Source organism: Myotis myotis, unplaced genomic scaffold, assembly GCF_014108235.1.
Source record: "Myotis myotis isolate mMyoMyo1 unplaced genomic scaffold, mMyoMyo1.p scaffold_m19_p_7, whole genome shotgun sequence".
NCBI classification, from domain to species: domain Eukaryota; kingdom Metazoa; phylum Chordata; class Mammalia; order Chiroptera; family Vespertilionidae; genus Myotis; species Myotis myotis.
In genome coordinates this window covers 14,022,811-14,045,867 of record NW_023416379.1, presented here as the reverse complement: position 1 = coordinate 14,045,867, position 23,057 = coordinate 14,022,811, and the positions used below count along the sequence as shown (strand labels likewise).

At 40.8% G+C, this 23,057-nt stretch overlaps 1 protein-coding gene across 2 annotated transcripts in view; it reads left to right on the top strand.

Moving 5' to 3' along the window:
* Positions 1-23,057, top strand: part of TBC1D32 (TBC1 domain family member 32) — a 118,316-nt gene that overhangs the window by 29,784 nt on the left and 65,475 nt on the right. For both annotated transcript variants that reach the window (XM_036317911.1, XM_036317912.1), the window contains exons 13-19: positions 2,055-2,147; positions 5,899-6,041; positions 9,197-9,324; positions 9,886-10,087; positions 10,800-10,882; positions 13,777-13,915; positions 20,429-20,516. In XM_036317911.1, coding sequence (XP_036173804.1) covers positions 2,055-2,147; positions 5,899-6,041; positions 9,197-9,324; positions 9,886-10,087; positions 10,800-10,882; positions 13,777-13,915; positions 20,429-20,516 — 876 coding nt within the window. The remainder of the gene's footprint in view (positions 1-2,054; positions 2,148-5,898; positions 6,042-9,196; positions 9,325-9,885; positions 10,088-10,799; positions 10,883-13,776; positions 13,916-20,428; positions 20,517-23,057) is intronic.

Genomic DNA, 23,057 nt, shown 5'->3' with positions numbered 1-23,057 from the left:
CATGTCCTTTTTATTTACTGGAAAACACATTGGCCCTTTAGGAATGCAAGCAGGCATATCACAGGTAAAATTTGGTAAATAGGAAAAGATGATCAGGTTGGGGGAAATGCCTAACAGCAGCAGATAAACAGGAAAAGATAGGGAAATGCCGTCGGCTGTTCCAGCAGCAGGTAACAATATGCAGATTTTCAGCCCTGCTGAATATGTCCATTCAACCTTTTGAGGACTTCTCGCATTTATTACCCGCTGGACTTAGCCTCCAGCAGTAAATATTTTAGGTTTTGTGGGCCACATATTTTCTGTGTTGCATATTCTGTGTGCGTGTGCGTGTGCGTGTGTGTATACACATAGTTGTCTCAAGATTGCTATCCTTAGAAAGACCTCTTGCAAGGTTGGACCTTGGCTGGCAACTGGGAACTTGGATATCTCGCTATTCCCAGAACTGGTTCACTGTTTGTGTACACAGTGTGGTTTATGCCGAGTATCTGCCTTCCTTCTGAGTGTCTGGAGTCCTGGTATGGACTAGGCAGAGGATGCTGGGTGATTAACTCCCAATAAACCCCTTGGGCACTGAGTCTCTAATAAGCTTCCCTGGTGGACAGCATTTTATGTGTGTGGTCACACTCGTTGCTGGAAGAATTGAGTGTACTCTGTGGATTTCACTGGGAGAGGACCCTTCGACCCTTGTACCTGGTTTCTTCCAGACTCACCTTATGCACGTTTTCTCTTTTGATTTTGCTTTGTATCCTTTTGCTGTAAAAAATCATAGCTAGGAATACAGCTATATTTTGAATCTTGTGACTCCCCCTAGGAAATCATTTAATCTGGCCATGGTTTTGGGGACATCTGACACATTTTACATATCTTTAAAAATTAAAAAACAAACAAACACTTCTAGCTTGTAAGAAAATTAGACCATAGTGGTTAGAGTTTGCCAAGCTTGTTAGTGTATCTTCATTTTGAACACATTTTTGTACTGTTTCCTTGTTTTACTTACCTAAATCTTTTTAGGCTGATTGTGAGCTCCTTGAAAAAACAATTTTACATATTGCTCTTTTATTTTCTGTGGTAGTATAATTCTAGGCATACTGGTCACTCAGTAGAGAACTGACTTTGAAGAGAAGAGATGCCATTTAATAGGATATTGTTAAACTATAAAAATAGAAAGATTAATATATACTTGTGATGTTATTACAGATATTTAACTGAAGTTTATGTCTATCATCTGTTATTTATTTAGCACTTTATTGACTTTTAACATTTACATTTTGGCCTATCAGGTATCATAGGTCTTCTATAAACTCAGTTTTGAGAAATCTATTTTACTGTATTAGCATAGGTCAACATTTACTTTTAAGTTTCACCAGAATTTTTTTAGATGAAGATTCTGTAGCAGTGGTTGGTAAACTATAGCAATTGGGCCAAAACTGGTACATCGTTTTATATGGCTTGTGAGCCAAGAATGGTTTCTATGTTCTTAAGTTATTGCAAAAAGTAAACAGAATATTTTGTGACATGAGAAAAATATGTAAATACCAACTGTGGTATACATAAAGTCTTATTGGAAAATGGTCACAATTGTTCACTTACATATTGTCAAGATCAGAATTATTTATGCGAGATACTATTTGACCACAAAGTCTAAAATAGTTACTATCTGTTTCAAAAAATGTTTTCTGACCTCCATTCTACAGTGTTATTTAGATAAGTTAGCTGGACCAACACATTGAGCTGAATTCTATTGCTCCTAATTGAATAAAATAAGACAGTCCTGATCAGATTGGTAGATCTTCCTCTGGTACGTTTGTATTAACTGATTTGTCTAACATAAATAGCAAGACTTCACTGTCACTAAAGAAACTACTGCATTACTTGCTGTCTTTTAATTTACTATGTTTAATTTGTTATTCTGGAGTCTTCTTTCTTGGATTATAGCCCCCTTCTCCCTTATTATACCACAGGCTCTGTGAAAATTCAGAATAGGAAGCTCAGTTAAATTTTTTTAACTTGTAAGTCTGTGCTACAAAATAATTATTTTCTGTTTCTTTTTGAAGATTCAGTATCCCTTACAGATCTTCTGGTTCTGTTCATCCAACTTATCTATTACTCACCAAGTTGTCCAAAGATGACATCAGCTGCACATTTAGGTAATTGTGCTTCTATTTTAAAATATTAAAATATTTTAAATATTTACATCTAGGAAATATGTAAATATTCTATTGTCTAGATATTTTGAGTGATTGGCCTAGTTCAGTTGAGAGGTTTCCTAAGATGCAGTATTATTCATAATAAGTTACATTGGTCCTGGAAGTAAACCATGAAATTTAAATTTTTTCATTGATGTTTTAAGATGTTTCTAATCTACTGCCTTTTTGTTTAAAATCAATTTTGCTGGGAACTTTAATGTTGTTTATTAAGATTAAGATGTTCTTAAGAAATGCTATTAAGGGACGATTCATTGATAGGCACTGATACATATATGTATATTTTATTTAAATTTTTTATTCTTTATATATTCCTAGATGTTTTGATTATCTTACTTGTTTTAGCTCACACCCAAAACTTCAGGATCTTTTCTTCTTACTAGAGAATAAAACCAAACAACCCCAACATCACACCTTTATGTTTTTTAGTAAAATGGCTGATAGTGGTTAATATTTAAAAACCATTTTAAATATTAACATTTAAAAAATAACATGATTTTTCCTTTTAATATCAATGAAAATTTCCAATACTTTATCTGAACACCCTCATAATCCATAGGCTCATAGTGTCCTAAACCTGGAAGTTACTCTAGAAATTCTGGCACAGATTCTGAGAGGAACTCAACTGAATCATAGAAAAAAATGGTTTGGACCATATATAATTGATAGATGTAGTATATATATGTGCAGTTATAATAGCTTGTTAGTCCTAACAATGGTTCTCAGACTTCATTCTGCCTTTACAGCATTTACATCTATAAAGTACTAGGCTAGGTTGCCCTGCTCTATGCTCCTACAACATATTGTGCTTCCTTTATGATAAAAATTTTCTTCTTTGTATAACAGTTTTTACTGTCTTGGTGTACCATTTAGTTGGCTTTTACAAAATATTTTTATTTCTTTTTAGAGAGCAAGGAAGAAAGGGGTGGGGGGAGAGAGAGAGAGAGAAATCAATGATGAGAGAGAATCATTGATGGGCTGCCTCCTGCAGGCCTGGGAATCAAGTTGTAATCTGGGCATGTGCCCTAACTGGGAATTGAACCTGTGACTTCTTGGTGCATGGGATGACACCCCACCAACTGAGCCACACTGGCCAGGGCATAGTGAACTGTTTTTAATCTTATTTACTCCTGTCTACAATGTTTAGCATAGTGTCTGGCATACAGTAGACACTCAAAAATAATAGATAATTGGATGGATGAATGATGGCCATATGCTCATCAATAATCACTCTCATTGCAAACAGTGTTTCTCATCTAGAGATGGTTGGAAAAAATTACTTCACTTTCCTTTTACATTTTCTTTTTGTTAAGTATTAACTTGAAGTCTTAGTGTGTTCATGGAGTATTGAATATTATAACAAATTTAGATCATTGGTATTATTTTAATACTAGAGGCCCAGTGCACGACATTTGTGCACTGTGGGGGATGGAGTCCCTCAGCCCGGCCTGCACCCTCTCACAGTCCAGGACCCTTTGGGAGATGTCCGCCTGCCCGTTAGGCCCACTCCCCACGGTCCTTAGCGCTGCTGTGGAGGCGGGAGAGGCTCTCTCCGCCGCTGCTGCGCTCACCAACTGTGAGCCTAGCTTCTGGTTGAGCGGCGCTCCCCCTGTGGGAGCGCACTGACCACCGGGGGGCAGCTCCTGCGTTGAGCATCTGCCCCCTGGTGGTCAGTGCGCATCATAGCGACTGGTCGTTTCACCATTTGGTCAATTTGCGTATTAGGGTTTTATTATATAGGATTGTATCTTTCTAGGACAATTGTGAACTGCTAACTTTGGTTCCTTAGTTTCTTCATGTAAAACACTATTTTTGTACTAGATTAGGTCAAATAATAAGAAAATTCTTTACTTTATGAAACTAAAAATATCACATTTATTTTAATGACCATTTCTCATGTTACATTCATGTGTACTGTATTTTAAAAGAAAAATTTAAAAAATACTCACTCATTTCACTGGTTTTATGGTACCACAAGAATATAATAGTCTACAGGAAAGTTTCTCCTCTCTGCACCCTTCTTTTTGGCCATTATTTTACCTTAATGACTAATTTTCTACCAGAATCAACTCCTGAATACATGTAATATTATCCTATCTAATAATAGAGAAACATGGTAATTAACCATAACTTCGCTACCCTTCCCATTGGCTAATCAGCGAGATATGCAAATTAACTGCCAGCCAAGATGGTAGCTGGCAGCCAGGCAGCTGAAGCGAACATGAACATGAGGCTTGCTTACTCCAGTGATGGAGGAAGTCAACGTTCCCCACCTGTGGCAGCTCAGCTCTGAGCTCCGGATGAAACAATGTTGCAATTATAGAACCTAAACAAACCCCAGAAACCTGATGTCAGCCAGCTCGGCCTCAGAGCTTAGAGCGGCCAGTGATGGCAACAGAGTTTCAATTATAGAATCTAAACAAACCCAGGTACCTGCTTTCAGCCGGCAACGACCTCAGAGCTGGAGCCTGCTCTCAGCTCCAGTGACAGCTATAGAAGGTAAATTAATCCCAGAATAAAAAAAAAGCGAAAAGAAAAAAGGAGAGGCTGGGAACTTCAGTCGCCCACCAGCCTCAAAACAGCCCTCAGCCCCTCACCCAGACTGGCCAGGCACCCCAGTAGGGACCCCCACCCTGAAGGGTGTGTGACCAGCTGCAAACAGCCATCAGCCCCTCATCCAGGCTGGCCAGGCACCCAAGCGGGACCCCCACCCTGAAGGGGGTGTGACCAGCTGCAAACAGCCATCATCCCATCATCCAAGCTGGCCAGGCACCCAAGCAGGACCCCCACCCTGATCTGGGACACCCTTCAGGGCAAACCAGCCAGCCCCCGCCCGTGCACCAGGCCTCTATCCTATATAGTAAATGGGTAATATGGAAACAGAAGAAGGACTGGGAATGACTGATCACTATGACACACACTGACCACCAGGGGGCAGACGCTCAATGCAGAAGCTGTCCTCTGGTGGTCAAGGCGCTCTCACATGGGAGGAGCTCTGCTCAGCCACAAGCCAGGCTGATGGCTGCCAGTACAGCGGTGGTGGTGGGAGCCTCTCCTGCCTCCTCAGCAGCGCTAAGGATGTCCGACTGCAGTTTAGGCCTGCTCCCCTCTGGCAAGTGGACATCCCCTGAGGGCTGCCGGGCTGCCAGAGGGATGTCTGATTACCATTTTAGGCCCAATCCCCTGGGGAGTGGGCCTAAGCCAGCAGGTGGTCATCCCATGAGGGGTCCCAGACTGTGAGAGGGCACAGGCCGGGCTGAGGGACCCCCATCCCTCCCGAGTGCACAAATTTTTGTGCACCGGGCCTCTAGCATATAATAATAAAAGAGAAAGTATTTTCCAGGAGGAGAAAAGCTCTAAATTTGCTTCTAACCCCATCCTTGCTGTCAAGCAATGATTTAATGTCAAACAGTGAGTGATCTTATATTGTTGTCTTTTGGCATTCATATTTTGTAATTTACTCACTTTTTATTAACTTGAAGATACGTTAAGCTAGATGATATCTCCTTAAGTTTTAGGTTACAATTTGGTATTACATCATCCTTTGGGCATTGTATTGTGTGATTTTTTTCAAACTGTTTAATCTTGATGTTGAACTTTTTTTGGAATGGTAATAGCTAATCCATAACTAAAAGATATATTAAGCATTTAATGTCAAAAGGTTTAATTTAAAAAAATACTTCTTCCATTACAGAGAATTACTCTCCTGCAGCAATGGTGACTGAAGTTCTACAGATACTCTGTGACCAAAAAGAATGTGCAATCGAATGCTTATGTAACAAACCTGTGGTTGAGGCACTTCTTCAGCCTATTCATAATTTAATGAAAGGAACTAAGGTTGGTATTATTTACTAAAGAGAAAAAGTCTCTTAGTTGGGTATTAGTGACTATTCAATGGGGTTTTATTTCTAAATTTGATATATTTAAAAATTATTTTATTATACAATTTTTCCACATATGAATGTACTTTATGCCAAGAGATTTTTATTTATTGTTAAATTATAGTTTATGTAGTCAATTGATTTATTAGACAATATGGGAGAAAAATATATATAACATCTTAAAATTTTTTTTTTCTAGTTAGGCTTAGAGCTGATGGTTGTAAGGACAAAGATAAGTTGTTCTATTAAAAAGCTATTTGTGTTTTAAATCTAATAAATCTTGTGAATGTTTTATTATTTGTTTTAATGGCAATTTTATAGCCTTTGGAAATGTGATTGTTTTTCTGAAGAGCCAGCTCTGTTTTATATGAAGAACTAATGTCACTTGAGGATAAAAGCTTATAAACATCCTGGTTCCTAACATTTGTATGTCTCTCTACAATTTGTACAGTATGTTTCTTCACATCATGTAATGTAATCCTCACAACTGAGGCTCAAAGGAGGAGTGACTTGTTAAAGGTCATATTTAACAAGTGGCAGAACTGGTACCACTACTAGTACTGTTGTCTGTAATATATTCCTCCTCTTTTGTGACTTCAGCTTCTGGGGAATGACTCAAAGTTTATCAATGAGCTTATCAATAAGTTAAAAGTTGCCTGGCTAGTGTGGCTCAGTGGTTGAGCATTGACCCATGAACAAGAGATCACCACTTTGATTCCTGATCAGGGCACATACCTGGGTTGTGGGCTTAATCCCCAGTAGGGGGTGTGCAGGAGGCAACTGATTAATGTTTCTCTCTCATTGATGTTTCTGTCTCTCCTCCCTTCTCTATAAAAATCAATAAAAAAACATATTCAAAAAAGAAGAAGAGACACCATAGAGTGTATGCTCTCTTTCTCTAAAAAACAAAATAAAAAACAAACAAAAAAAAAGAAAAAAGAAATTAAGCTAAATGTTTTTGTCTTTCCATGTCTGTGTTATGTAGTGTTTTTATTGGTTTCATCTCTCTCAATGGACTGGGCAATTGCTCACCCATCCATGTATTCATTATTCATTGCTTATTCAGAAAACATTAAGCATTTATGTGAATGCGGTGCAAAGTATGGAATTCTGGGAAATTAAGAGGATATGATAAATTATTTTGATGGTCTTACAGTCAGTCAACTTTCAGAAAACAAAATAGAGAAGAAACAAATAGAATACCTAATACAGCTTAATTTAATAAAATGCCATAATATAAATAATGTTGTAAATATAAACCATATACCAGACCTGAGAAATGTGTTCTTGAATCTTAAACCATAGAAATTGTTTGTGTCTTTAACATCTTTAATTTCTTATTTTCTTTTGACATCGATTGGTTGCCTCTGAAAACTGTGTTTTTATGAGAGAAGGAAAGTATTTTAGGCAGAGAAGTCGCTCAAAAAAAGATATCTAGTATGAAATACACTAACAGAGTGGTCGGCAAACTGTGGCTCGCAAGCCACATGCGGCTCCTTGGCCCCTTGAGTGTGGCCACGAAGTTTCAGTCATGCTGTACGTGCGCGCCTGCACATGGTATTTTGTGGAAGAGCCACACTCAAGGGGCTGCAGTTTGCCGACCACTGGACTAACATAATGTCTGATATAATTAGGAATTCTTCAAGTGAATATACCCGACTCATTAGTTAAGGTAAGCCACTGAATTTATTGGACTTGGAATATATTAGTTGCAATGTATATTCAGGTTTACTATAGAGAATATGAATGTTGGCATCCATGCAGGTACAGGCAAATAAGTAGGTCCCAGAAAGAATAGGAACTTTAGTAGACTTCAGCACATTGATGGGTTCTAGCATGAACATGACTCTCTAGTTTTCAGTATTTGCTTTGCACTAATTTGCTATACGCTGGAAAATATTTTTTAGTACATTCATTTAAAATACAAAATGAGGAAATATGATTGGTCCAGCCTATGTTTTCTCATTAGGGGACATCATTGGCTATTGGCCAGCCCATGAATTGGCTGTCCTTAGACCTACAACTTATGACTACAACTTAGGAAAGGATGCTATCCCCTAAAAAGGATGGTAGTGTGTTAAAGACTCTGTATAATAAAATTAGATTGGGTATACAGGTAAACCTTATTTTATTCTGCTTAGATTTATTGCACTTTACAGATATTACGTTTTTTACAAATTGGAGGCAAGACCCTCCACCAGCCAAAAGATTATACCCTTTATTGCCATGTCTGGGACTGAACCTAAATGTCTCCAAGGTATGCCTGTACAGGAAACTAGTGAATGGGAAATAAAGGGCAAAGTGGAAATAGAGAAGCTACTGCATTTGTCCACAAGAATCTATATATATAAAGAGCCAGGGTCTGTCACATCCAAAACGACTGAAGGTTCGACCTAACACCCAGGCTGCATGAGCAACAGGTTCTGGTGGGTGGGGACTTGTGGCGCTGGGGCCGGGGGAGGTGGGGCCAGCACTCTCACTCACTCACAACCGCACACGCACAGACACGTGCAGCACCCACCAGCTCACACCTTTTTCTCCCTTTCTTTCCCTCCCTCCCAGCTCGCTCTTGGAGCCTCTCTCAGAATGAGGCCCCAGGACGGGCAGAGGGTGGAGCTGCCCCCACTGGCCCTGCCCCTTCCCAGCTGGGAAAGAGGAAGAGGGAGAGAGGGAGGCAGGGAGGCCTGGAGGACTGCTGAGAAAAACAGAGAAAGACAGAGACTGGGAGAGACTGGGATGGAGAGATGGAAACAAAATAGCAATATTAAAATATTTCCTCTAATTAATTCCCTTTTAATGTGCACAGATTTTGTGCACCGGGCCACTAGTTACATATAAAATTGTCATAGCAGCAGTTCTCTCAATTGTCTTAATAAACTAACTGATTTGCATAAAAAGTCTGTATGAATTTTCCTCATCAGCTATGCTGGTAAGAGACTCTAATCTAATGTTACTTTTAATTCAGACATATCATTTCACAGCCAAACAATCATAACTTTCTTTTTGTTGTGGCAGTATAACTTTATTAGATTACACTCCTGCCCTTGAATTTTAGTCTGGGATATGCCAGCATGTCATCAAATATGTGCCTGTTCCCTTTTTAATGTACAGGCTGCTCCACATTGCTCTGAAGCAGCTTTAATTTGCATAGCGGATATTTTGGCAAGAATTGCGTCTGTAGAAGAAGGGCTCACCTTACTTCTTTATGGAGAAAATATGAACTCTTCTGAAGAAAAAAGGTATGTGTCTGTGTTTCAAATAATTTGTGGAATTAGTAGCATATTTTGTAAATCTGATTCAAAATTTCCAAGATGCCATGCTATATGTTAATGAAAATATAGATAACTATTTTAGGTACAGTTAGTTTCCTGACCAGCCACTAATAACATATTAGATCATCAGAAAGTTGAAGGAGTAACCAGGATTATGGACTATGCAGAGGAAAGAAGAGAATTCTGGGAATAGATGACAATAGCTAACTATCTACTGGGCTCAGAGAGATTTGGAAAGATATCACAGCCATTAAGCAAAAAACATGACCAGCATAGCCGATTACTCATGACAGATTAAACCACACACTTTTCCTGTTACATTTTCCCTCAGTTCTATTGAAAATGTTCTCATTATTAGACATCTGCGCATGGGTAGGAACAAGAATATTGATATGTCAGAGAAAAGGTTAGAGGAGAACTAAAAGCAAGCCAAGCAGATGAGGAATTTGTGACAAAGCTAGCCTTTGGTAGTGTTTTATAAATGCATGGTTTATAATCTTGGAATCACCTTTAGGTATCATCTGTTAGTTCTACAGGTGCTCATAAAATAGCCCAGTTTTTGAAAAAACTTCTTGATGAAGATATTTCTGTTTTTTCTGGATCGGAAATGTTGCCCATGGTGAAAGGAGCTTTTATTTCCACATGTTGCCAAATATATGGTACATGCGAAGGCTTGCAAGTGTTAATTCCTTACGGTCTGCATGAATCTATAGCAAATGCATGGAAGAAGGTAAGTATTTTCAAGATTTTTTTCCCTCCCTGCAAATCTTTATTTTAAATATAATTATTCTAGTGTCATATTGCAGTTAAAATAGTATTTGATGGGGGCAAATGGGACTTCTTTAGCATCACAATTCTCTGGAGGGCGTAATGCTTTTTAATTTGGCACAGGATGACTTTCGTATCTCCTCTCCCTAGAACACAGTTCTAGGACCTAACGGTACTACAGAGTCTTTTCTTCTGGCAAGAGAAGCTGAGATAAATTATCTTTGCATAGACTGACATTCTTCTTTGGAAGTTATTTCTGTGCAGTTTTTACAGACGCTGGATTTTTGTTATGGACACTGTAGATTATAATGTAGTAGTAGTCAAATATAATATATATATCAATAGACTGTCTTTTTTTCCCTACATTCATATGCTTTATTTAGGAAGTACTTTAAAAATTTATTTTAATTAATGAAGTATTACAGATGTCCCATCCCCCCCCCCCAACCCCCATTAACCTCCTCCATCCCACTCCCGCACCCTCCCCAGCCCTTCACTGCACTATTGTCTGTGTCCATAGGTTATACGTATATACATATAAGGAGATACTTTAAATGATATTTAATTAAGAACCAAATTTAACTTTTGAAGGTAATTTAAAAAAAAGTGTAGCATGAGGAATGTAATGCTATCAGTGAAAAAAAAAAAGTGCGAATTAATCTGTTATGTTTTAGACAAATTTGGTATCAGAAAGAATTCCTACTCCAGTAGAGGGTTCAGATTCTGTCTCTTCGGTAAGCCAGGAGTCCCCAAACATGTAAGTATACTTGATTAAATAAATTAAAAACATATATGCTGAAATATTTTTAAAAATAAGAATGTAACAGACTACTGTAGGAAAAACATTTTATGGCAAGGTAAGTTATGTATAGGACCAAGGAAAATTATACCTGGAAGTTTAGAGATTAGATTTATAACTTTAAAAAAAATCTAGCAATATTTATTATACTTGCTTCATTCTGTATTTACATTTTGGGTTAGGAAACTTGACATGTGGAGTTGTTTCCAGAAAATTTGGAGAATTACCAAATACTAACATTGGAAACCTAACTAGGGAGTTCAGTAGAAGGAAAGTATTTTTGAATGCCAATGAAGTCCATGTATATTTAAATAATGATTTTTCAAAATATGTGAGAATGTGTTTTAATAAGACTTTGGAAGGGGAAATAATTTACATCAGTATTTATACTCATTTTAAATTTAGAAGTCTATGTTTCTTCATAGATATCAATAAGACATGGAGTCAGATTAATGGGGGAAATATTATCTATCTATCTGTCATCTATCTATCTATCTATCTATCTATCTATCTATCTATCATCTATCTATGTATCTATGTAAGAGAACATTTATTGGGTAAATTACCGAGGTAGAAGAAGTAATTCCTAGAAGAAATGGGCTTAGGAAATGAGTTATGGAGGTAAAAGAAGGGCCCTTGGAGCTTGGGAGTGAGGAGAGTAGTGGTAACATGCCTGCGAAAGGAATGATGGAGAGAGAGAAGGAAAAAGGAAAGTCCACGGACTACTCCCGGGAGCAAGAGTGCACTGGTCCTCCATCCTAAGGGCTTTAAGGGGGAGACTTTCAGGGAGTCCCAGGGAAAGATCTTAACAGAATATTCAGTAGTTTTCCAGCTGTGTCCTCTCAGGGTTGTGGTCTCCACTGGTTGATAGTGGCACCAGGGCGGCAGGTCAGCTGGTCCTGACGTCAGCCACGACTGGTTTGTTGCTTATCTCGGCCTGGAGTTTCTTGGCTGTAAACTTCTGTTGGTGTCTTAATGGGCTTTGATGTGCACAGGTAAATGGACCACTTCAGTCCAACAGCAAAAGCTGATCGTCCCTGGGCGATCCTGGATGAGCCCCAAAGATGAGACAGGAGTGTGAGCTGTTGGGTTCATTGTCTCAAGAAGTTGACAGATGAATCGAAATACATTATTTTTTTTAATTAAGATGTGGTGAAATATGTTCCTGGATTCTCTTCTTGAGTGCTGGCAGAGTCTAAACAGATCATAATTAGAGAAGAATCTTGAAGGATTCTCTGAAGAGAAATCCAAAAACTAACATTTGTTTTGGGTAGGTCAAAGCAAACCAACCAGTCAATCAAAAAACCTTTTGCATCTTTTAAACAGTGTAATAGTTAAAAAAACAATTATAGCTAGTTTTTAGAGAATTAACTTTATATGATATAGTTGTCATAAACTTAAATCAACTGGCATTTTGTTCTTTGGTGAAGGAGTGAGGGAAAAAACATTTCTGCAAATCATTTTTGAGGTAAATTTTAGATCTGTAATTTTGGAAGTCTTTTTATTTTTATCTCTGTGCATTCATTTTGTACTCATTCATTCAACTATTTATTGGACTAATTTTTTTGCTGAGTTCTGAGGATAACTATATACTTTAGAGAGCTTATTTAGTAGTGTAGAATACAAATAAATAAATACAACATAGCAATATGGTGTGTTCAATTTATATGATAAGGCTCATGCAAGGTACACTGGGAGTGAACTATTTTAATCTCTACAATTTCTTTCCAGACAATTAGGAATATCCAGTAGGTAATATGTTGTCTCTTAATTGTGGTATTTCAAAATGAAATTCTCATATCCCCTTCTGTATTTCCAGATTTCCATCTTTCATTCTCCTATTAAAAGTATGTCTTGTGACTGTTTCAGGTTTTTTCTCTGGAGAATGTTACTAGCTTTCCTTTTAGAACTGTTCTGAGAGACAAAAAAGTCATTCTGTAAAAGTATAATAAAAACTTATGAAAATAAATATAATATGCCTGGTATGCTTTAGAAAATTAGAAAACAGATACTCAATAATGAAAAGGAAGTAAATTTCAAAATAATGGAGAGGTTGGGCTCAGGAAATCCAGGCACAGCAGAATTATAATAGGAAGGCAATTTAAGCATTTGTAAGAGAATCTATCATAGATATAATAAAAATGCGGACACGTGCAGTGAATATTTGATTCATTCAGTGAAGGAAAATTACTGGGATAGAAGATGTAAGAAATAAAAGAATTATTGCCCTAGATGGTTTGGCTCAGTGGCTAGAACGTTGGCCCACAGACCGAAGAGTTGTGGGTTCAGTTCCAGTGAAGGACACATACCTCGGTTACAGGCTTGATTCCTGGCCCTGGTCAGATGGTGTTTGGGAGGCAACCAATTGATGTGTCTCTCTCACATTGATGTTTCTATCTCTCTTCCCCTCCCCTCCCCGGCCCGCCCCTCCCCTCCCCGCCTCGCCCCTCCCCTCCCCTCCCCTCTCTCCACCCGCTTGCACTTTCTCTAAAAATCAATGCAAAGATATCCTATTGCCTGACTGACGTGATTCATACCATGCACTGAAAGGTTGTAGGATCGATTTCCAGTGAGGACACATGCCTGGGTTGCGGACTTGATCCCAGGATGTTTTGCTCTCACATTGATGTTTCTCTCTCTCTCACTCTCCCTTCCTCTCTCTCTAAAAATAAATAAAAGTAAAAAGAGTTCACTATTGAGGAAACTATGCTTTTTGTCATATTTTAAAAAATATTGAATACTTTGCAACCAATGTGTACTCTGCAAATTTAATTAGCAGTATTAAGCTAAAATATTTTCTGTTCCATTTGAGTATAATAAAGAACCTCATACCTTTTCTTCACCTGTTTCAGTATGGCTTGGGAAGAGAATTTGTTAGATGGTTTACTAAATTTTGCTGCTACCCCTAAAGGACTACTACTTCTTCAAAGAACAGGTGCCATCAGTGAATGTGTGACATTTATGTTCAACCGATATGCAAAAAAATTACAGGTACGAATTACCATCTGCCACAGTCAAAAGGAATTTTTGTTGCTTTAAAAGCCATTAAGAATATTATCCTGTTTTCTGTGCTTGAAGAGGTCATTAAACCTGAGTTTAAAAACCATACAGCACTGTAATGTTTAACTTGATTTTGTTTTTTAGGAAAGCGTTAGAGAGTTGATGTTGGTATCTATGGCTGTATTTACAGGATAGCAAACAAGCCTATGCAATTGAAAAATTCAGTTAATTATCCAGGTGTTTTGTACAGGTGCTATCAAACATATGGATATACTAAAACTGGGTGGAACCTCAGGAGAAAAACCTGTTGGGGTTAAATGTATGTGTCCGTGGCAATGTAGGCGTCACATTTGAAAAGAAACACATATTTGAAGAGGGATTTTATTATTACTACTGTTAAATAAAATTTATAATACAGCCTTTTCTCAGATAGAGGTCATAGAGGTATATTCAGTTTTTGCTGTCACGGTGAATATCCCTAGAACTCTGAGCTTTTTAGGATCATAGGTAGTATGCCTTTATTCTCTGTCTCTGGCAGCTGTTGTTTTTTGATGTGATTAGGTTGCCTGCTTATAAATATCACTAGAGGCCCGGTGCATGGATTTGTGCATGGATTTGTGTGGGGATCGGGCCTCAACCGGTATTCAGACATTCCCTGAGGGATGTAGCAGTGCGCCAAGCAGCAGGTGGCCAGGGAGGAGCCCGAGCTGGGGCCAGGTGCCATGCTGCTTGTGCTCATCCCGGCCTGCTGCACCTGCGGCTGCCACTCCGTAGCGCTGCTGCGGAATGAAGAGAGGCTCCCGCCGCCGCAGCTCTCACCAGCTGTGAGCCCGGCTTCTGGCTGAGTGGCACTCCCCCTATGGGAGCGCACTGACCACCAGGGGCAGCTCCTGCATTGAGCATCTGCCCCCTGGTGGCCAGTGCATGTAATAGCGACTGGTCGACCGGTCGTTCCGGTCGTTCTGGTTGTTTGGTTGTACTGTCGCTTAGGCTTTTATATATATAGACTAGAGGCCTGGTGCACAAAAATTTGTGCACTCGGGGGGAGGGGGGTCCCTCAGCCCGGCCTGTGCCCTCTCGCAGTCTGGGACCCCTTGAGAGATAACGACCTGCTGGCTTAGGCCTGCTTCCAGGTGGCAGAGGGCAGGCCCAATCCCTAGGTGCAGCCCCTAGTAGGGCTCAGAGCATTGCCAACTGGAGAGTTGGGGCACCGCCCCCTGTCATGCCAGAGCAGGGCGGATGGGGAGGTTGTGATGCCACCCTCAGTCATGCTCAGGGTAGGGCTGCTTTTATTTAAGCCTATAAAAAACAAATAGTTAACTTTTTAGGATTGCTTTTGCCAATGTAGATTAAGTAGTTCCTGAGGGTGGGGCCAGAACATCTCTTTATAAATAAAACATACGAACATCTGTTTATTATACTAGGTTGGTATGTGCAGATGTGTTTTTATTTGTTTAAATGGACCTCAGGTATGGAGAATTTTGTTGTTTACATGTTTCATTTCATTGCATATTGTCCCCATCTGTCCATGCAAGATTTCTCTCTTGATTAAATTTATTCTCCTATCAGTCCTGTTTACTCTGCATATATCCCCCTACTCCAGGCTTCATACCAGTGTGCTATGTGTAATATTTTTGAATGTGCATACTTCTTGTATAATATTGTCTTAGTCTATTCAGGCTGCTATTACAAAATACTACATTCTGGGTGACTTATAAGTAGCAGGTTTATTGCTTACAGTTCCAGAGGCTGGAAGTCCAAGATCTGGATGCTAGCATGGTCAGGTGAAGGCCCTCACATGGCAGGAGCTAGGGAGCTCTCAGCAATCTTTTTTTATAAGAGCACTAATCCCATTCATAAGGACACTCCTTCTTCATGACCTAATCACCTCCTAAAGGCCCCACTTACTGCTATTACCTTTTGGGGGGTTAGGATTTTAACATGAATTTTTTGGGGACGTACATTCAGACTATATCAAATATAGTTTACATAAATGAAATTGTGTTGTTTTAATTTGAGTTTATCTGATGGTGAATTTGAATCTCTTTCAGTACTAGTTGACCATTTGGGTTTTCATTTTTCTTTTTACATTTTTGAAAATATCCAAGCCGTTCAAATACATTTTTTAGTATCATTCAGATGCATGAAACCATGCAAACCACTTTTACTCTTGTGATAATACACCTATGACTAGATACCATTTTTCACATTCACAAATTTTAAGACAACCTTGTCTTCCTTTGTACCATACTGGTGGTTATAATAGAAGTCATTGTTTCCCAGATCTCAGAAACTTATCATCTTAGAAGTTATTACAGTACTCAAATGGTGCTCTATGCTATTCACAACACTTTTTGAATATGTAGACCCTCACTTACCTGGTCAGAAAACCATTAGGCCATTTCCTTAATTGTGCTGAAGAGAAAGTGGAGACCCAGGATGGTTAAATATTCTGCTTATGCTCTAGTGACTGACAGAAGTAATACTAGAACTCAGGTTTGTATTTAACAGTGTCCACGAAATCTGAGTCTTGTTAACAAAGCATCTCTAACTTCTCTGTGGTTTTCTTCTGCTCCTTCCTTTCAGTACTTCATGTGAATCTGGGAAGCCCCAAGGCTTCTCATGTTTGGATCAGCAGGATCAGTGGGGGTGATTGAGTAAGGTGTGTTTGCAGTTGTTATGGAGTAAGGCAAGTGGGAAAAGGATAGACATTTATCTTACTTCTATGTCATCTAATTGCAGAACTATTGGATGGCAAATTAAGGAAGAGAGATATGAGTAATAAAAATAGAAAAAGGAAGGCAAATGATAAAGACACAAATAGCAGAAAATTGAAGAAATTAACCTAACTTCCATGGTCCTTCAGGTTTTTTGCCCCTAAAACTGACTGTACAGCTTATATTTTAAAAATTTTATTGAAATAGATTTTTTAAATGAAATGTTAAAAAAATATAAATTCCTAAGTGGTTACCTCTGTTTAGAAGTCAAACATTTTATAAGCCAATCTGATCTTAGCCAAAGTCTGAGAAGGAAGAACATTATATAATGTCTTTGTTATTTCCTTATTCTGATTTCTGCTAAGAGAGATACTCATTTTTGTATTTTACCATGAATACATGTACAATATTCTCTGGGTGAAATAAATTGTTTAAGGTTTTCTACAACACTCTTTAGAAATCTGTACATTAATGCTGAACATTTTTTGCTGGAGAGTATTTTATATGTAAAACTAGAGGCCTGGTGCATGGATTTGGGCACTGGTGGGATCCCTTGGCCTGGCCTGCAGGGATCGGGCCGAAACTGGCCCGGTGTACGGATTTGTGCACCAGTGGGGTCCGTCAGCCTGGCCAGTGGGCACTGGGCTAAAACCGGCTCTCTGACATCCCCCGAGGATTGCGAGACCCCTCCCTCAGGCCCAGCCCCCAAGACCTGGATGCCCACTGGCTCCCTCCTCCCTCCTCTCTGAGTCTGAGTGCGGTTGAAGCAGATTTGGGGCCAGCAGTACCCCAGCAACAACCTAACCCCCAGCCGATTCCGCGAGGAATCGGGCTCCCTCCGCTACTGGTCGGAGTGTTTGCCCCTTGGTGGTCATTGCTCGTCATAGCTACCGGGCGAACGGTCGAACAGTCGGATGGTCACTTAGGCATCCTATCTAATAAAAGAGAAACATGGTAATTAGCGTACGACCACTACCCTTCCCATTGGCTAATCAGGGTGATATGCAAATTAACTGCCAGCCAAGATGGCGGCCGGCAGCCAGGCAGCTGGAAGCAAACATGAGGCTTGCTTGCTTCAGTGACGGAGGACTCCAATGTTCCCCGCCTGCCGCTGCCGGTCTCCGAGCTGCAACTCTAAGCAACTATGTTACAAATATAGAAGCTAAACAAAACCCCAGATACCTGCTTTAGTCCCGGGCTTCAGCCAGCAGTATCGCAACATTGTTTCAAATACAGAAGGTAAACAAAGGCCAGAAACCTACTTTCAGCAGCGGAGGCCTAAGAGCTGGAGCCAAGCCTCAGAGCTAAAGCTGGCCCAGAATAAAAAGAAAAATGAAAAAAAGGAGCGGTTGGGAGCTTCAGTCACCCGCCAGCCTGAAAACCCCCTCAGTCCCTTACCCAGACTGGCCAGGCACCCCAATGGGGACCCCCACCCTGAAGGGTGTGTGACCAGCTGCAAACAGCCATCATCCCCTCACCCAGGCTGGCCAGGCACCCCAGTGGGGACCCCACCCTGAAGGGTGTGTGACCAGCTGCAAACAGCCATCATCCCCTCACCCAGGCTGGCCAGGCACCCCAGTGGGGACCCCACCCTGAAGGGTGTGTGACCAGCTGCAAACAGCCATCATCCCCTCACCCAGGCTGGCCAGGCACCCCAGTGGGGACCCCCACCCTGATCCAGGACACCCTTCAGGGCAAACCAGCTGGCCCCCACCTGTGCACCAGGACTCTGTCCAATATAGTAAAAGGGTAATATGCCTCCCAGCACCGGGGTCAGCGTGACAGGGGGCAGAGCCCAAACCCCCTGATCGCCCTGCAGCTCTGTGTGTGACAGGGGGCGGGGCCACAACCTCCCTATTGGCCCTGCTCTGTTCGTGACAGGGGAAGGCGCCCCAACCCTCTGATCAGCCCTGCTCTGTGCCTGATAGGGGGGAGCTCCCCAACCCCCTGATCGCCCTGCGGCTCTGTGTGTGACAAGCTGCGGTGCCCCAATCCCCTGATCGGCCCTGCTCTGTGTGTGACAGGGTGCGGCGCCTCAACCCCCTGATCGGCCCTGCTCTGTGTGTGACAGGGTGCGGCGCCCCAACCCCCCCTCCCCCCACGGGCCCTGCTCTGTGTGTGACTGGGTAGAGCCATAACCTCCCCATCGGCCCTGCCCTGAGTGTGACAGTGGCGGGGCTCCAACCCCCTGATCGGCCCTGCTCTGTGGGTGATAGAGGGCGACGCCCCAACCGCCCCCCACGGGCCCTGCTCTGTGTGTGAGGGGTAGAGCCATAACCTCCCCATTGGCCCTGCCCTGAGTGTGACAGGGTGTGGTGCCCCAACCCCCTGATTGGCCCTGCTCTGTGTGTGACAGGGGGCGGTGCCCCAACTCCCCTATCGGCCCTACTCTGTGAGGGGGAACTCCTCAACCCCCTGATCGGCCCTGCTCTGTGCGTGACGGGGGGGGAGCTCCCCAACCCCCTGATCTACCCTGCTCTGTGCATGACAGGGTACGGAGCCCCAACCCCCCTGATGGGCCCTGCTCTGTGAGTGACGGGGTGGCGCCGCAACCTCCCCATCGACCCTGCCTTGAGTGTGACAGGGGGCGGTGCCCCAACCCCCCAATCAGCCCTACCCTGAGCATGACTGAGGGTGGCATCACAACCTCCCCATCCGCCCTGCTCTGGCATGACAGGGGCGGTGCCCCAACTCCCCAATCAGCCCTGCTCTGAGCCCTACTAGGGGCTGCACCTAGGGATTGGGCCTGCCCTCTGCCACCTGGAAGCAGGCCTAAGCCAGCAGGTCGTTATCTCTCGAGGGGTCCCAGACTGCGAGAGGGCACAGGCCGGGCTGAGGGACCCCGCTTTCCCCCCGAGTGCACAAATTTTTGTGCACCGGGCCTCTAGTATATATTATACACACACACACACACACACACACACACACACACACATATACATATACATATACATATACATATACATACATACATATATACATATACATATATATATATTCCCTTCCTTAGAAAAAAAATCATATTGCCTTTAAAAGTAATTATAACTTTTTGCCCTAGCTAGCTTGGCTCAGTGGATAGAGCGTCAGCCTGTGGACTGAAGGGTCCTAGGTTCAATTCTGGCCAAGGGCACATGCCTGGGTTGCGGGCTCGATCCCCAGTAGTGGGGTGTACAGGAGGCAGCCAATCAGTGATTATCTATCATCATTGATGTTTCTATCCTTCTCCCTTCCTCTCTGAAATCAATAAAGAAATATATATTTTTTAAAAAAAGTTATTGTAATTTTTAAGAAGATACCATTTTACTTTTTAAATTTGTTTGATTAGTTAAAAGCCCAGTTAAAAAACTGGCAGTCAATACAGTTTTATTGATGAGGAAATTTATCCTTGAAAAACTAATCTAACAAATTAAGTAATAACATAATAGAATTTGGAGTTGGAAAGAATCTTACTTTACATCTTGTCAAAGTCCCTTATTATGTATGAAGAGAGTTAGACCTAGAGAGAGAAGTGACTTGTTCAAGGTCAAAAAGCTACTTAGTTACATGGCTGGGACAAGAACCTAGATCAGAAATTAAGTTGTCAAAAATATTACATTAGTATTAACTCAATTATGATAGTTTCTGAGTTTGTTTTTGCCATTCTTATTTTTACTTGAAATAATCTCTGGGTTTTATTTGTTATTTTCTGGTATTTTAATATAAAAAATTAGTAACTCTACATGTAAGTAAATGTTAGCATGCTATGTTTTCCTGCCTCTCATGGTTGTTCCTTATTTATGCTGTTTAGATCAGCAGGCATAAAATGTTTGACTATGGAGTTTTGGTTACCCAAGTGGCATCAACAGCAGCAGGTACAATAGCACTACAAAGTTCAGGTACGTTTTTTCTTTTAATCCTATATAATAAAGAGCTAATATACTAATTAGACCAGACAGCGGAATGACCTTCTGGAACGACCCTCCGGAACGACCAGTGGGCGGGAGGCGGGGCTGCAAGGGCGCAAGGCAGCCAGGGCCGCGACCCAGCCGGGGCTGTGAAGGCCGAGCCCCTTGCATGAATTTCGTGCATCAGGCCTCTGGTTAGAATTATAATCATTTAAATATAATGAGTAAGCCAATGGAAAATTTAATTGGCATCGTCAAGTATCAGCATACTACTCTAAAGTTATTTTTTCCAAATTAGGCCTTAGGTCAAAAAAAGTTACAGGGTTTCTTTTTTTTTTTTTTAATTTAAATTCTTTATTGTTTAAAGTATTACATGAGTCTCCCTTTTCCACCATTGACCTCTCCCCGGCCACCCCGACCCCCAGCACATGCCCTCACCCCCCCACTGTCTGTGTTCTTTGGTTATGCTCATATGCATGCATACAAATCCTTTGGTTGATCTCTTACCCCTTCACCCCCCGCCTTCCCTCATAGGTTGGACAGTCTGTTCAATGCTTCTGTGTCTCTGGTTCTATTTTTGTTCATCAGTTTATGTTGTTTATTATATTCCACAAATGAGTGAGATCATGTGATATTTATCTTTCTCTCACTGGCTTATTTCACTTAGCATAATGCTCTCCATTTCCATCCATGCTGTTGCAAATGGTAAGAATTCCATCTTTTTTATAGCAGCGTAGTATTCCTTTGTATAGATGTATCACAGTTTTCTAATCCACTCGTCAGTTGATGGGCATTTAGGCTATTTCCAAATCTTAGCTATTGTAAATTGTGCTGCTATGAACATAGGGGTGCATATATCCTCTCTGATTGGTGTTTCTGTTTTCTTGGGATATATTCCTAGAAGTGGGATTACTGGGTCAAATGGAAGTCCCATTTTTAACTTTTTGAGGAAACTGCATACTGTTTTCCACAGTGGCTGTACCAGTCTGCATTCCCACCAGCAGTGCAAGAGGGTTCCTTTTTCTCCACATCCTCTCCAGCACTTGTCATTTGTTGATTTGTTGAGGATGGCTATTCTGAAGCTGTGAGACGGTACCTTATTGTTGGTTTGATTTGCATCTCTCAGATGATTAGTGATTTTTAGCATGTTTTCATATGTCTCTTGGCTTCTGTACGTCTTCTTTCGAAAAGTGTCTATTTAGGTCCTTTGCGCATTTTTTGATTGGATTATTTATCTTCCTTTTGTTAAGTTGTATGAGTTCCCTATAAATTTTGGAGATTAAACCCTTATCAGAGATAACATTGGCAAATATGTTCTCCAATGCAGTGGGCTTTCTTATTGTTTTGTTAATGGCTTCTTTTGCTGTGCAGAAGCTTTTTATTTTGATGTAGTCCCATTTGTTTATTTTCTCCTTAGTTTCCATTGTCCTATGAGCTGTATCGGTAAAGATATTGCTACACCATATGTCTGATATTTTGCTGTCTGTGGATTTCTCTAAGATTTTTATAGTTTCCCGTCTTATGTTTATCCTTTATCCATTTTGAGTTTATTTTTGTGTATGGTGTAAGTTGGTGGTCTAGTTTCATTTTTTTGCATGTATCTGACCAATTTTCCCAACACCATTTATTGAAGAGACTGTCTTGACTCCATTGTATGCTTTTTCCTCCTTTGTCAAATATTAATTGAGCCTAATGACTTGGATTGATTTCTGGGTTCTCTGTTCTTATCCATTGGTCTATATGTCTGCTATTGTGCCAGTACCAGGTAGTTTTGAGAACAGTGGCTTTGTAATACAGTTTGATATCTGGTTTTGTAATCCCTCTAACATTGTTCTTCTTTCTCAAGATTGCTGCAGCTATTCAGGGTCTTTTTTTATTCCAGATAAATTTTTGGAGAATTTGTTCTAGGTCTTTGAAGTATGCCATTGCTATTTTAATGGGGATTGCATTGGATCTATAGATTCCTTTGGGTAGTATGAACGTTTTAATGATGTTGATTCTACCAATCCATGAACAAGGTTTAGGAAAAGGAGATCCTACTGGGATTTTCTTTTCCTGTGAAATATATACAAAATTGTTCTCTTTCCTCAGAACAATGGCATGTCATAAACTAAACTGAAAAATACTTGATGCTTTAAGAAGTTGCCCTCATCTTCTGTCAGCTGCTGGCCAGGGCCCTCCTTCCCCTGCTGCCAGCTCCTGGCCAGGGCCTCCCTTCCCTGGCTGCCAGCTGCAGGCTGGGGCCTTCCTTTCTTGTTTTTTTTTTTTTTTTTTTTTTTAAATATATTTTATTGATTTTTTTTCTTAATTAAATCTTTATTGTTCAGATTATTACATTTGTTCCTCTTTTTTCCCCCCATAACTCCCCTCCTCCCAGTTCCTGCCCCACCATCCGCCCTCACTCCCCACCCACTGTCCTCATCCATAGGTGCATGATTTTTGTCCAGTCTCTTCCCGCATCTCCCACACCCCTTTCCCCCCCAAGAATAGTCAGTCCATTCCCTTTCTATGTCCCCGATTCTATTATGATCA